The sequence below is a fragment of the Pelodiscus sinensis genome, chromosome 1, assembly GCF_049634645.1.
Source record: "Pelodiscus sinensis isolate JC-2024 chromosome 1, ASM4963464v1, whole genome shotgun sequence".
Classification (NCBI taxonomy): Eukaryota; Metazoa; Chordata; order Testudines; family Trionychidae; genus Pelodiscus; species Pelodiscus sinensis.
The window spans coordinates 268476714-268490895 of NC_134711.1; the positions used below are offsets into that span (position 1 = coordinate 268476714).

At 44.3% G+C, this 14182-nt stretch overlaps 1 protein-coding gene across 10 annotated transcripts in view; it reads left to right on the top strand.

Moving 5' to 3' along the window:
* The window catches only part of KLF12 (KLF transcription factor 12), a 366929-nt gene that overhangs the window by 230719 nt on the left and 122028 nt on the right, over positions 1-14182 (top strand). For all 10 annotated transcript variants that reach the window (XM_025187744.2, XM_075918894.1, XM_075918893.1 and 7 more), the window contains one exon: positions 5088-5625. In XM_025187744.2, the coding sequence (XP_025043529.1) occupies positions 5088-5625 (538 nt within the window). The remainder of the gene's footprint in view (positions 1-5087; positions 5626-14182) is intronic.

Sequence of the window (14182 nt, forward strand, 5' to 3'; positions counted from 1 at the left end):
GCCAAATGCTGTGTGAGACAGGCACCCACATCACCATGTTATGTTGTACTCTGGGTCAGACCTAAGCAGTCCATTTGGTTACCATGAGCTTTCCTTAGACCTTTTTGAACCTACCAGCTACAGTGGAACCTGCCAAAGTTGTGACAGTTAAGTTAACCCCCTGCAACCAGACTCCCTGGGTGTCTAGTGGGAGGTAAAACAATCCACACAACAGTTTGGCAGTGTTGCCATGTACGAAAGTGCTTTCCAGATACCTGGAAGTACTAAGCCATCTCCTCATCAGCTCATGTGATAAAGGTGACTAAAGGGCAGGGCTGAAGTGGAACCCCATTGGCTTTTCATTCAACATGCTTCATAAGCTGAATGAACTGCTGAAGAATGCTTGCCTCTTATCCTTTAGTGATGGAAACTCCGCTTTGCATTATTGAACAAAAAGTGGTTAGATTCATGACTGGCCTTACCATGAGGCGAACTGAGGCGGCCACTTCAGATGCCAGACTGTGGGGGAGGTGCCACTAGGACCCAGAGTGTAGAAAATTGTGTCTGCTGCTGGTGCGTATGTATTCTCTCTGCTCTAGATGCAAAGTACCATGAGAGGAGTAGAACAGGAAGAAGGCAGAATTGAGACCTTTTAAAGTTTTTGCCCAAGCAAAGGGGCATCATTTGAGCTCCCCGCCTCAGGTGCCAAAATGTTGGCCATCCCTGGGTAGATTAATGTAATTAAACAGCAAAATTCGTTGTTCAGTAACAGGAAGGCAACAATTAATTACATTTTAGGGAGATGCTAAAAAATCGCATGCTGAGAATTCATTTATCTTTATATAAAATGGGGGTTAATACATTTTCTCATTCAAAGAGTTCATGCTTTTTAATGCTTCTTGGTGGAAAATGTTTGTTTATACCATACATTTCCAGGAAAAAAATATTATCAAATATTTAGAATTTGAATTCAAAGGCAGCTGATATATGAACATTGGCAACCTCAATTAACATCCTAGATGGCAGACAGATCCATACAGAATGACAGATTATTTCTGGAGTAGGTCAGTGTCAAGCAGGCAGCAGTAGTGCAGAGCTATATGCTCCCATCCACCCAAACAAAACAGGGGCTTCTGTTTGAGACTGTACCATTTTTAGTTTAAGTACAAGATTTCCAAACTATTTGTGGCTTCAAATACATCCTGCTGTTTCTTGCAGTACAAAGCTAAAATGAGTTATTGGGATCCTGAATATACTGAACTACAGACCTGGTAAAACACACTTGATTTTTGAGGGTTTTCACTTCTGTTTTATGAAATTCTTATGTGGTTTAAGTTTTCCAATGCAGTTGTACAGTTTAAAGCCTCTGTTCTGAGATTAACTGTGCCAAATTCTGTTTCATGATTGTGGTAGCAACCTATCTACCTTACAACCTGTCCATAATTTTCACTTTTGTTAAGAAGGAAAAGAGCTATAAAGTGTTCAGTGTCAACCTATTCAAATCGCTAACATTTCATTAAAACAGGTGATAATAAGCTGTCTGCTATTTAGAAATTCAGTGATATACAGTAATACTGAGCTATCAGCTTTACAAAGGCATTTTTTTCAGGTTGAATGTTATTAATTAGTTTAGCAGGTATCTCTAGAAAACACAGTTGTACAACACTAGGGGTAAAATCCTGGCCCTATTGAAGTCCAGAGCAAATCCTCCGTATTTTCAATCGAGTTGGGATTTTGCACATGGGAGGCATAGGGCTATCTTTTATTAATATATAGAAATAACAGTCAGACACATGGAAAAGGGACTATCTTGTGTTTCTTCATGTGCTTGTATTTTTATGTGGAAGAGGCTCAAAGAACTTGGCTTATTTAGCTAAAAGAAGGCTGAGGAGAGCTATGATTGTTCTCTCTCTCTATTCATCAGATGGATAAATATAAGAAAGTGAGAAACATTATTTGAGTTAAGTGACAATGTGGAAACAAGAACAAATGTCTATAAACTGGCCATCTATAAGTTTTAGGTTTAAAATTAGGTGAAGGTTTCTACCCATCAGAGGAGTGAAGTTCTGCAGCTGCCTTCCAAGGGGGCAAAAATACTAACCGGGCTTCAAGACTGAGCTAGGTAAGTTTATGGAGAGAATGGTATGATGATATTGCCTACAATGGCATTTGGCCCACTAGTGACTGCCGGTAGCCAAAATCCCCAATTCCTGGGGACAGGACACTAGATGGCGAGGGCTCTGAGTTATTAAGGAGAATTCTTTCCCAAGTATCTGCCTGACTGGTCTTGATCACATGTTCAAGATCTAATTAATTGCCATACATGGGTCAAGAATGAATTCCCCCTTCCCCATCCCCAGGTCAGATTGGCAGAGACCCTGGGAGCTTTTCATCTTCTGCAGCATGGGGCACGATAAGGGTATTAAAACACGGATAATCAGCTGATGGAGTAGTTGATGGGGGCGGTTCGCTTTCCCTGTTGTGACTCTGCAGTTTAAATGTAGTAGGAGTCAGACTTCTGCCCAACTTCTAGTACATTTAAACTGCAGAGCTGCAGCTGGGTTAGCTCCCCTGTGCGGCGCAAGCCGGGACTAAGCAGTACCTGCTTATGCCACCCTGGGAGCTAACCTCACTGCAGCTCTGCCTTTTAAATGTAGTAAGAGCTGCTAGGCTCTTACCACATTTAAAAGGCAGAAGCGCAGTGGGGAACTGGTCCCCAGTCTCTCGCTGCGCCTCTGCCTCCCCTACCCTCCCCCCCCCCCATGGAGACAGTGCTGAGGGAACCAGCTTTTAAGCCTTTGATAGAGGCAGCAAAGGGGGAGAGGGGAAGCGACTAGACTAGTCAAGTATTGACTCAACTACCTGATAAGCCTAGGCTTATCGGGTAGTTAGCTATTCGACTAATTGCTTACATCCCTAGGGTGCAAGTCACTTGCAGGATTAAACTAAAGTAAACGGTGGATTTTCTCTAGCATGAAGTGTTTAAATCATTCTTTGAGGACTTCAATAACTGAGTCAGAATTTAAAGGTCTATTTCAGGAGTCTGTAAGGTTCTGTGGCCTGCAACTGGCAGGAGGCCAGACTAGATCTAGTTCACGAGGATCCTTTCTGACTTTAAAGTCTCTGAGTCTGTGATTCAAGGTGGTTAATTGTTTGGTCAAAAAGATACATTTTCCTCCGTCCTATTCTCATAACTACTTACAACTTTACCAAAAAATCAGTATAGAAATTCCCAGAACAGTGGTCCGCATAGTTCAGATGATACTGGCTAGTGGAGGATGCTTCAAAGGAAGAAGCAAAAATACATAGTGGACAATGATAGAATAATTTTCACATTAAGAATATTTATTTCTAACCATTTTAGTCAGTGATTGGTGTATGCCATGAAGATAGGTGTATTTCCTATCTTATATATCTTATATGGAATTATCTATCATCTGAGCCTGTTCTCATTATCCATGTAATACAATTATTGTTCTGATTATTTGCACTGCAATAGCATGCAGAGGTCCCAGTTGAGATGATGGTACATTTTATACATAGGTACATATGTTCATATATGTAGAATCTCATTCCCAGTGATCTTACCATTGTAAGTAGGCTAAGGGAGATAGGAAGGATTAAAAAATATATATTCTTTTCCACATTATATGGATAGGGAATTGAGGCATCGAGAGCATAAGTGAAAATCAAAGAAGATGTATATACCACAGCCAAAAATAGAATCCTGGTCTGCTTAGTCCTGATGAACCACTTCAGCCACAAAACCAACCCTGCTCTCTCCATTGTGCAATACAACATAAATGGCTACTCCTTCTTTAGGCTTCTGCTGAACTCTTAAAGTCAAGATCATCTTTTACCGAGGAGGTCCACAGGTTCATTATGCATTGTATGAAGAAGTATTTTTTTAATCAATTTACAATTTGTTACCATTGAATTTAATTAGATGCCACCTTGCAGAGAGAGGACAGATGATAAAAAGTGTTTAATTGGCCTTCTTTATAACATTTGGTTTAATTTATTGTATATATCTATCTCATATTTATTTATTAATTTCCACTCTAAACTAAACAGTATCAATTTTTTCACTCTTTCCACATACAAAATTAATGTCTCTAAACATTTTTGTCACTCATCCATTGAACTTTGGGGGAAGGGAAGGTGAGAGAGATGGTGAATGAAGTTTAGATCATGATCAGTCAAACCCCCAAAATATTCCTTTCCTGAAATGGACAGGAGCTTTTAAGCTATTTTATAGTTTCATATTTAGGAATTTCAAGTGTAAAGTTTCCCAGTCAGATCAGATTGTTATGATTATAACTCATTATTATTATTTTACTTGATATGAAATGTTGCTACTTTTCTTTATATTATATCTTCTCAGTATGCTGGATTTTTTTTTCTTGCTCAAAATGGCAATAGAAAGGGCTTCTACAAAAGCATTTAACATAATTTAATTTAAAAATCTCCGAAGAGGCTTTTATCATTTATCAATATAGGAATTACAATCAACCACATGGAAAAGGAAGTGGAAGAATTGATTGCATTTTAATAGTTAGTGTGTCTGAAGCAATGGACTTTGGGCTTTTCTTATTAGCTTATCAGCAACAATATTCTGACATATCTGGCATTCTAGAGCTTGTGAGGCTATATTCTGAACAGCTTAGGGGTAGAAGAAGCAAGTAGAAAGATTATTAATTGTACCTTTGTATGAAAGAGTTTTATTAGATTAAGCGAGGTCTGGAAAAACGCCCAGCAATTGCTTTGTACAGGTCATTTTGCAGTGCTGTAATTTGGAATCAAATCATGTCTACTATTAATGGTAAACCAGTGGAGAAAAGCTGTTATGATTCAATGCCATGGAAATATTAGTTGGATTGTATATTGCTGATCAAGGACACAAACATTTTTCATCTCATGCTTGATGTTTTGCTCCTTCAGCCACAAGCTGCCACATTGAACAGAAAAAAAACCTCCAGTGGCCTTCAGAACCAAGTGTGAACTGCATGCTAAGTGTGCATTATCAATTAACTATTTAAATTATCTTGGCCAATTATTTAATATCAGCTTCTAAAAATATAAACATGTCCCCTTTTTTTCTCCCACAGTCTCCAAACGTCCACAACTATCCAGACATGGAAGCTGTACCCTTGTTGCTAAATAATATGAAGGCAGATCCCCCAGAGGATTCGTTATCTACGGACCATTTCCAAACACAAACTGAACCAGTGGACTTGTCAATAAACAAAGCCAGGTCATCCCCTACAGCAGCCTCATCTTCACCGGTTTCCATGACAGCCTCAGCCTCCTCTCCTTCTTCTACTTCAACTTCTTCTAGTCGGCCAGCTTCCTCCCCTACAGTAATAACATCAGTATCTTCAGCGGCATCTGTGCCATCAGTATTAACTCCAGGCCCTCTTGTGGCCTCTGCATCTGGTGTTGGAGGCCAGCAGTTTTTGCACATAATCCATCCAGTACCACCCTCAAGCCCCATGAACTTACAGTCCAACAAAATGAGTCATGTGCACCGCATTCCAGTTGTGGTGCAGTCGGTACCTGTAGTCTACACAGCTGTGAGATCACCTGGAAATATGAACAACACTATAGTAGTACCGCTGTTGGAGGATGGGAGAAGCCATGTTAAAGGTAAGAAAATATTGGCTTTGCATATCCTACGCTTAGTTGAAACCGATGCATATCAGGAGCCATAAGCTTGGCTGATCAACATTGTAAAAGCATAAATTAACTTGTGGTAGCTGAATGATAGTTCTTTTGAAAATGCTATTAACTTTAAAAACCTATTTTTTCATCGAGTTATTTTACCCCTAAGCTTAAAACCTAAAGAACACTTGGGGCAGATTTATTCCTTCATTAAGGTCAATAGAGTGGCATGGGAAATAAATGTAATATTTGAGTGAATGGCATGGAAATTAGGAAATAGAAAGATGGAAGAGTAATAATAGCAAGCCACTCAGAAGGACAGGGAGAAAGCAACTAGTTGGAATGGACATAAGAAAGAAAAAGAAGTGAAGCAAAGGAGGGAGAGAGGTTCAATTTGACAACAGTCCTGTTGCAGGAATATGAGCAGGAAAGATCTCCAAAGTCCAGGTCAGTCAGGGGTGCTGGTCCCTGTATAGTGGACATGCTGTGAGTCATTGAACGAAACTGCATAGGATAGAAACTATTTAAAGACAGGGAATGTGGTAGCCATCTGAGCACCTGCATTCCAGAACAGTGACAGGTGCAGAGTGAAAGGTATAGAGCCAGGTTTCATTCAGCCTACAGAGGGCGAAAGGGACCCTGCGTCAGATTGTTTCTGTTAGAATGAATAGAAGAATGACAGGAGAAAACGGGGAATATGAATAGTGCAAATCAGTTTTATGGAAATAGAACCCACGAGGCAATATGAAAATGTGAGAGAATGCAGGAGAAAGGTCTCCAAAGAGTAAATGAGAATGGAGAAGAATTAAAGATTTGTAAGGACAAAGGAAGAGAACAAAAAGATGGCACTGAAGTTACAGGAAAGGAGGAAATATCAGAGATTTCGAGAGTGGAAGAAGAGTAATTGTGATGAGCTGTGGGGAGGAAGGGAAACAGGAGAAGGGTGCAAGGGGAAGAATCCATAAAATAGATATGCCTGGATACAATGACAAGAAGTTAGTGGCAATGGTGGGAACATGAGGGAGGCTGGCACCAAGTATTGTTGCATGTTGATAAGAAGAACATAGACACATCTCTCCCCTCCCCACAAAATGAGCTGTTTCTCCAAACAGAAGGGGGGAGGAGGTATTAATAGCTAATCACACTTTTAGGGCGTATGAGGCAGAAAAGCATTTAGCATTTTGCTTTATAACATTACTATTACTTAATAAAAAAAATCATGTCTTCAATCCCAAGGGTTTGTCTCTTTTATCTCTTCTGTCTGTTTTTGGTGTAATGGTGAGGTTTTATGTTTTTAGTAGCATCATGTTGTTCATAAATCTGCTTTTACCCTCCCCTTGCCTCAGTCTCCTAGTGTTAGTGTGGAAGTTAACCAATCAGTCCGCTTGCAGAAATGGAATTTATCCTCTTTATAGATGCAGAACATGCAAAACTAGCATAGAATGTATCAGAGTTTTTTTCTGAGACTGGAAATGATGAAGTTTGAAGACTTTTTATTATATTTTATACAATGACATCATTTTAGGGTCCTATGCCTTTATGTACAAAAAATATAAATGAAAGCAGCATGGTGCAACGTACTGTAAAACATTATAAAACTGTAAAATGAATAATATTTATCTGCTGTTTAGTTTTGGACTTATGCATTGGGATAGAGCTAAAATCTGTTCTTGATTTTGATGGGAATTGTCCTAAGATACAGAAACTGTATCACTTCAGAGGTGATAACTGGCAGTGATTCCAGTTTCATCTGTTTGTGGGAGTGGAAACTCACTACTCCAGTTCACCAGCAAAATTCTAGAATTTAGTGTACTGTAGGGATTTCAGCCCGCAAGCTTCAGATGAAGACATATTGAGCTCCCTTGACAACCTCCCCTTTGTGCTATTATTGGCAGAGATCATTACCCAGCAACACTGTACCTCTTAATGCACAGCTACAGAAGAAGAAAGGATTAAGCTGTCCTTTAATTTTTTTCTCGGCAGCTGCCCCCCTTCTGCTGTCATTGGTACCTCTGGCAGAAATGTACAAGTTAATTTGAATAATTATATTAAAAGGATAATAGTGACTATCCACAATAGGCACCCATCCTTTGTTAGCTCTGTCTGGTGTGCTTTCTGTCTTTGTTATGTAAGCCAATACAAATAACATAAAGGTAATAAACTATATATAATTACCCATTGGGGTGAAGAACCTTTTTTTTTCTATCAGGGGCCACTGACCCACAAAAAAATACAGTCACAGGCCACACACCGCCTCACAGGGTGGGGGCACGAAGGCTCATGGTTTCCCCTCACAGTGGGGTGAGCCAGTACTAGTGACTCTAGCCCTGTCAGGGGGCACAAACACTCGACTGGAGTGATAAATGAGGCGTTCGGTGTGTGAGGGGGCTCTGGGCTGCCGCTGAGGCAGAGGGATGGGTTGTGGATCTGGGAAGATATTATGGCATGCGGGGGAGGGGGTTCTGATGTGGGGCAGGAGGGTTAGGGTAGGGGTACAGGATCTGGGGCAGAGTTGGGGTGTGGGAAGAGGTTCTAAAGTGGAGCAGGGGATTGGGGTGGGGATGGAGGGACTAAGAGGGAGTTTCGGTGCTGGAGGAGTTTCTTATCCAGTGCAGGGTTTTCAGGCTGTGGGCTCTGGCTGGTCTGCACTAGGGATGTAAGTGACTACTTGACTAGTCAAATGCTTATCAGATAGTCGACTAATGATTCAACTAGTTGCTCCCACACACACCTTGCTGCCTCTATCAGAGAGCGGCACCAAGGGTGGAGAGCAGGATCCAGTGCTGGGGAGAGCCAGCTTAAAAGCCGGTTCCCCCAGCACCGTCTCTGTGAGGAGAAGTGGCAAGAGCACAGCATGGAACTGGAGGTGCTTCCGCCTTTGAAATGTAGCAAGAGCAGGACTCTTGCTACATTTCAAAAGCAGAAGTGCTGCAGGGAGCCTGGGATGAACTGGAGACTCAAACAGCTCCCCACTGGCCCTGTGCTCCCTGCTTTTGAAATGTACAAGAGCCCCGGGAGGGCTCTTGCACATTTCAAAAGCAAAGCGCTGCTGGGAGTGGGTGGCCAGCGGGGAACTCAAACAGTAAGAGTTCTCAGGGCTCTTATACATTGCAAAAAAAGGGAGGACGGGGCCAGCGGGGGTCCCCGTTGATTGAGTCCCCGTTGGCCATGCTCCCAGTGGCACTTCTGCCTTTGAAATGTAGCAGGAGCCGGCAAGAGGCGGAGGAGCCCTTATCGACAAATTGAATAGTTGATGCAAATTACATTGACTATTCAATTAGTTGATTAATCTAAATTTAACATCCTTGGTCAGCACTTACCTAAGTTGGCTCCTAGTCAGTGGTGCAGTGGGGCTAAGGCAGGCCTACCTCCCTGCCTGCCCTGGCCATTCCTGGAAATGACTGCCATGACCGGCATCCCCCTGAGGAGCATGGAGGAGGAACGTTCAGAAGATAATGTGGGGAGCTCAGGACAGCCCCCACAGAGGAGGGTGCCCCTCAGCCCTGCTGTGACCCCAGCTCCAGCTCAAATGTCATTCCTCCTTTATTCCTTCTCTACTCCAAGCCCTGCTTCACCTCTAGACCCAGCTCCTACTCCAGTCCCAGTTTAGCCCCCGGATCCAACTTCAACACAAGCTCCTCTGCTAAGCCAATTGTGCAGTAATAGAAGGGAGTTGTAGACAAATTCCATTGCTCATAAGGGGTCATATGACAGGAAGTTTGGGCACCCCTGCCATAAAGTTTAAGCAAATAAGAAGGTAGCACTTGTAATTGACCTATCAATGATACTCTTGCTGGAAACTAGGCAATATGGAAGGGAAAGGAGGAAACTTCCTGGCTGGAATCCAGATGGAAGAGGAGGGAGAGAGAAGGGGAAGAGATGCAAGGTGGGAAGTGGGGAGGAGAATAAGAGTGTTAGGAATGATGGAAGGAGGATAGAAGCAAGAGCTTTGGAGAAGAGCAGGAGGTGCAGGCACAGAACTGGAGAGGATAGGAGCTGGGGACTGGGAAAGAGGAAGGAGTCGAGGGGGTGGAGCGAAAGAGAGGAGATGATGATAGCAGCAGAAGGTGACAGGGAAAGGCTCCAGGAGAGATAATTAGGAGATCTTGTGGCCAGTAGAGCACCATTCCCTCACAGAACCTAAAACCGACCCCATTATTTGTTAGTATCACCGTTCACTTGTCAGAAAATACCTGTGAAACCTACTAGCAAATTATGACTCTCCATCCACCACTAATGGCAGAGCCACACAAAATATAACAGCCTTCTAATGTTACTACGCACTCTGTTACTCAAGTTATGATGACTAGGGGATCTTTCACATGATGGTATATTTGTTTTATCGGTGTTTAAAGTTTTTATAAAATTAGGAAATTACATCAAAAAATGATATTTAGAGAGCATTAAGGTAACAAAGTCAAGCACTCAAAAGATAGCGCATACTTGAGTGCATACTAGTTTTTATGTGATTGTGTGTGTGTGTGTGTGCACGCGCGTGCATTTTAGATCAATCTCGGGTGTACCTATGTTGCATCCAGTTATGTCAGATAAGGAATCTGCTCCACATGTACAGGGTGTTCACTATAAGTCATCCCAGTATACATCCATTCCACACTATTGATGCTTGTAGGAACTGATGCATTATAAGTCCTCCTATTCAGCACTCTTACATCGTGCAAAAGAAAAAAACCCAATTTGCGCAAATGGAAGCTAGCCGTGAGGAAGAAAATTCCCTGCTTTAAGTTGTTTCACTAGGTCCAAGTTTTGTGGAATGTATCTTGGACTTAGAGCGAGGACCGACTGTATTTTACATGTCCTCCAGTAACTGGGGGTATGTCTACACTACAAACTTAGTTCGAACTAACGGACGTTAGTTCGAACTAACTTTCCTAGGCGCTACACTAGCGCACCGCTAGTTCGAATTTGAATCGAACTAGCGGAGCGCTTAGTTCGAACTAGGTAAACCTCATTTTACGAGGACTAACGCCTAGTTCGAAATAGCTAGTTCGAACTAAGGGCTGTGTAGCCCTTTAGTTCGAACTAGTGGGAGGCTAGCCCTCCCCAGGTTTCCGTGGTGGCCACTCTGGCCAACACCAGGGAAACTCTATGCCCCCCTCCCAGCCCCGGACCCCTTAAAGGGGCACGGGCTGGCTACGGTGCCCGTGCCAGGTGCAAGCCTGCCAGCACCCAGCCAGCAGCCCCTGCACCTGGCACGGCACAGAGCCACCCACCCGATGCCCACCAGCCCACCCCCTCTTGCCGGGACCAGGCTGGTGGCTCCCGGGAGCTTGCCCTGGACCACAAGAGGCGGGCACCTTCCTGGGCTAGTGCGGACATCGTGGACCTCGTCCACGATCTCCGCACTAGGCACAGGAAAGTGGCCGTCTAGGGCAGGAGAGCTGCCAGCCTGGCCACCCAGGAGCAGGTGTGCATGAAAATCAAGGGGGTCCACTGAGACCCCCGACCCTGAGCCCTGAGCTTACAATGGCCGTCCTGGGTCAGACCAAAGGTCCATCTAGCCCAGTAGCCTGTCTGCCGATAGCGGCCAACCCTAGGGACCCTGGAGGGGATGGACCGAAGACAGTGACCAAGCCATTTGTCTCGTGCCATCCCTCTCCAGCCTTCCACAAACTTTGGGCAGGGACACCACTCCTACCCCCTGGCTAAGACCACTCCATGGACCCAACCTCCATGACTTGATCTCACTTCCCTTTAAACTCTGTTCTAGTTGTAGCCTTCACAGCCTCCTGCAGCAAGGAGTTCCGCAGGTTAACTATTTGCTTTGTCAAGAAGAACAACTTTCTCTTACTAGTTTCAAGCCTGCTACCCATTCCTTTCCTTTGGTGTCCTCTAGTCCTTCTTTATGGGAACTCAGGAAGAACTTTTCTGAATGCACCCTCTCCACCCAACCCCTGCTTTTAGAGACCTCTATCCTGTCCCCCCTCCGTCTCCTCTTTTCTAAGCTGAACAGTCCCAGTCTCTGTAGCCTCTCTTCATCTGGGACCTGTTCCCAACCCCTGATCATGTTAGTTGCGCTCCCCTCTCCCAGCCTTTCTCTTCCCCTCTCCCACCTCCTTTTCCCAGTCTCCCCCAGTTTTTTTCAATAAAGACAGAGTCAATGTTGGAAGAAACGTTATCTTTATTTTGTACATCATTAAGAAGGGGGGCTAGGGAAGGGTAAGTGGAAGTAGGTGAGGGAGGAATGGGGTACGAGCCCCTGATGGGGAGGACTGGGCTGGCTCTGCGGGCTTCTGGGGGTGGAAGCTCTCCTGCAGCCCCCCGATTGCCCCCTCTCCCCAGATGGCAGCCTGCGGCAAGTGCAGCCGGGCTGATGGTCGAGTGGTGTGATGTGCCCAGTGTGAGTACTCCGGGCACTCCAAGCCAGAACTTCTTTGCAAGCGGGGCACCCCTTAGAACTGTGTGTCCGGGGTGGGGGTCGGGACCCTTTAAGCGCAGACCTCGGCTAGCCTGAGACAGCAGCTCCATGCTCTAAGTCCTCCTTTTATGCCCTGCCGGCACTGCTTCCGGCCATCCTTAAGCCCTGTTCAGAGTCCACTCAATGTGGACTTGCTAGTTCGAATTAGCAAAACGCTAATTCGAACTAGTTTTTAGTTCTAGACGCGTTAGTTCGAATTAGCTTAGTTCGAATTAACTAGTGTAGACGTACCCTAAGATATTAATCAGTAAGAAAAACATTACCAGTTTGGAAAGGCATTCTGTATATTTACAATAGGAAATACCATATTACTACTGGTAAATTGGTAAGGGTGCGCTCCACTGGAGACTTTGTCTTAAGTAGCAGTATATATTATAAACTTAGAAACTCAATAGTACAGCTATTCAGTTTCTATCATGACACAAAGGTCAGGTAATATGGGTCTATATAAACTGTGTTTGCTGTTTTATGTGGAAAGATTGATTTTTCTGTGTCTCTGCATCTCCATTTACCGTTATTTTTTATCTGATTTCCAACAGGGTGGAGTTTCTCTTTTTTTTTTTTTCTTTTGGGTATCCACAAACATCCATAGAGGCTGAACACAGTCCATCCAAACTTTCTCTTACGCATTTATTGGATATATCTAAAATATTTGCAAACTTAATAAACCCCCTGCTTTATTTGGCAGAACCCTCAGTGGTTATGGGAAAGGAGCAAATGAATGGCAGCAATTAGCCACGGAGTGAAACAGAAAGAGTTCCAACTTACATCATAGGGTGGAACTCACATTACTCTAGTAGACGCTTCATTTATTTAAGAACCCGGGAAAATAGCACGTCCTCTGGAATGAAGGATCTAAAATATTGGTTGGGTACAATATGGTTTATCCTGCATTTGAGACAGAGCTTGTTTTTAAGGGAAGCAGAATAAAATAACTGTGGTTAAATATGATGACTCATATACAAGCAGTCCCCGGGTTACGCGGATCCGACTTATGTCGGATCCGTACTTACGAATAGGGCTTTTCTCACCCCGGAGGACACTGGCGGCGGGACCGCCCAGACGCGCCGCAGTCCCGCAGCCTGCATCCTCCGGGGTGAGAAAAGCTGCTCTGCATCTCCCTGGTCTGCTGCGAGGGTGTGGGTGTGGGCTCTGCCCCAGGCGTCCTGATTCAGCTGAATTTGTACGTAAGTCGGAACTGGCGTCCAGATTCAGCCGCTGCTGAAACTGACCAGCAGCTGACTACAGGAAGCCCGAGGCAGAGTTGCTCTGCCCTGGGCTTCCTGGAATCAGCCGCTGATCAGTTTCAGCAGCAGCTGACTTGGGGACACCTGGGGTAGAGCAGCTGGGGTGCTGCCGAGGTGCGGCGCTGCGGGGACCTACCCAGCAGCACCCCAGCTGCTCTGTCCCAGGCGTCCAGATTCAGCTGCTGTTGAAACTGATCAGCGGCTGATTCCAGGAAGCCCAGGGCAGAGCAACTCTGCCTCGGGCTTCCTGTAGTCAGCCGCTGGTCAGTTTCAGCAGCGGCTGAATCTGGACGACAGTTCCGACTTACGTACAAATTCAACTTAAGAACAAACCTACAGTCCCTATCTTGTACGTAACCTGGGGACTGCCTGTACTGCAAGAATTTTATATTAGTTTTAGAATAAATACTAAAGACTTGCCAATGTCTACTTCAGTTTTGTCCTGCCTGGAACTACTGATTCATTTGCTCAAAACTTTTTGACTTCTTAAAAGTATATATTTCATTCTTACATTTATTTCCCCGCACCCCCTTTGATACCAGTAAAAAGTCTGTGGTGCTCTACAATGCCTACAGAGGGGCTGGCATCAAAATGTTCTCACCACATTGAGATCTCAGAGGGTATGTCTACACTACCCCGCTAGTTCGAACTAGCGGGGTAATGTATGCATACTGCACTTGCTAATGAAGCCCGGGATTTGAATTTCCCGGGCTTCATTAGCATAAGCGGGGAGCCGCCATTTTTAAATCCCCGCTGCTTCGAACCCCGTGTAGCGCGGCTACACGGGGCTCGAACTAGGTAGTTCGGACTAGGGTCCTATTCCGAACTACCGTTACTCCTCGTGAAATGAGGTGTACCG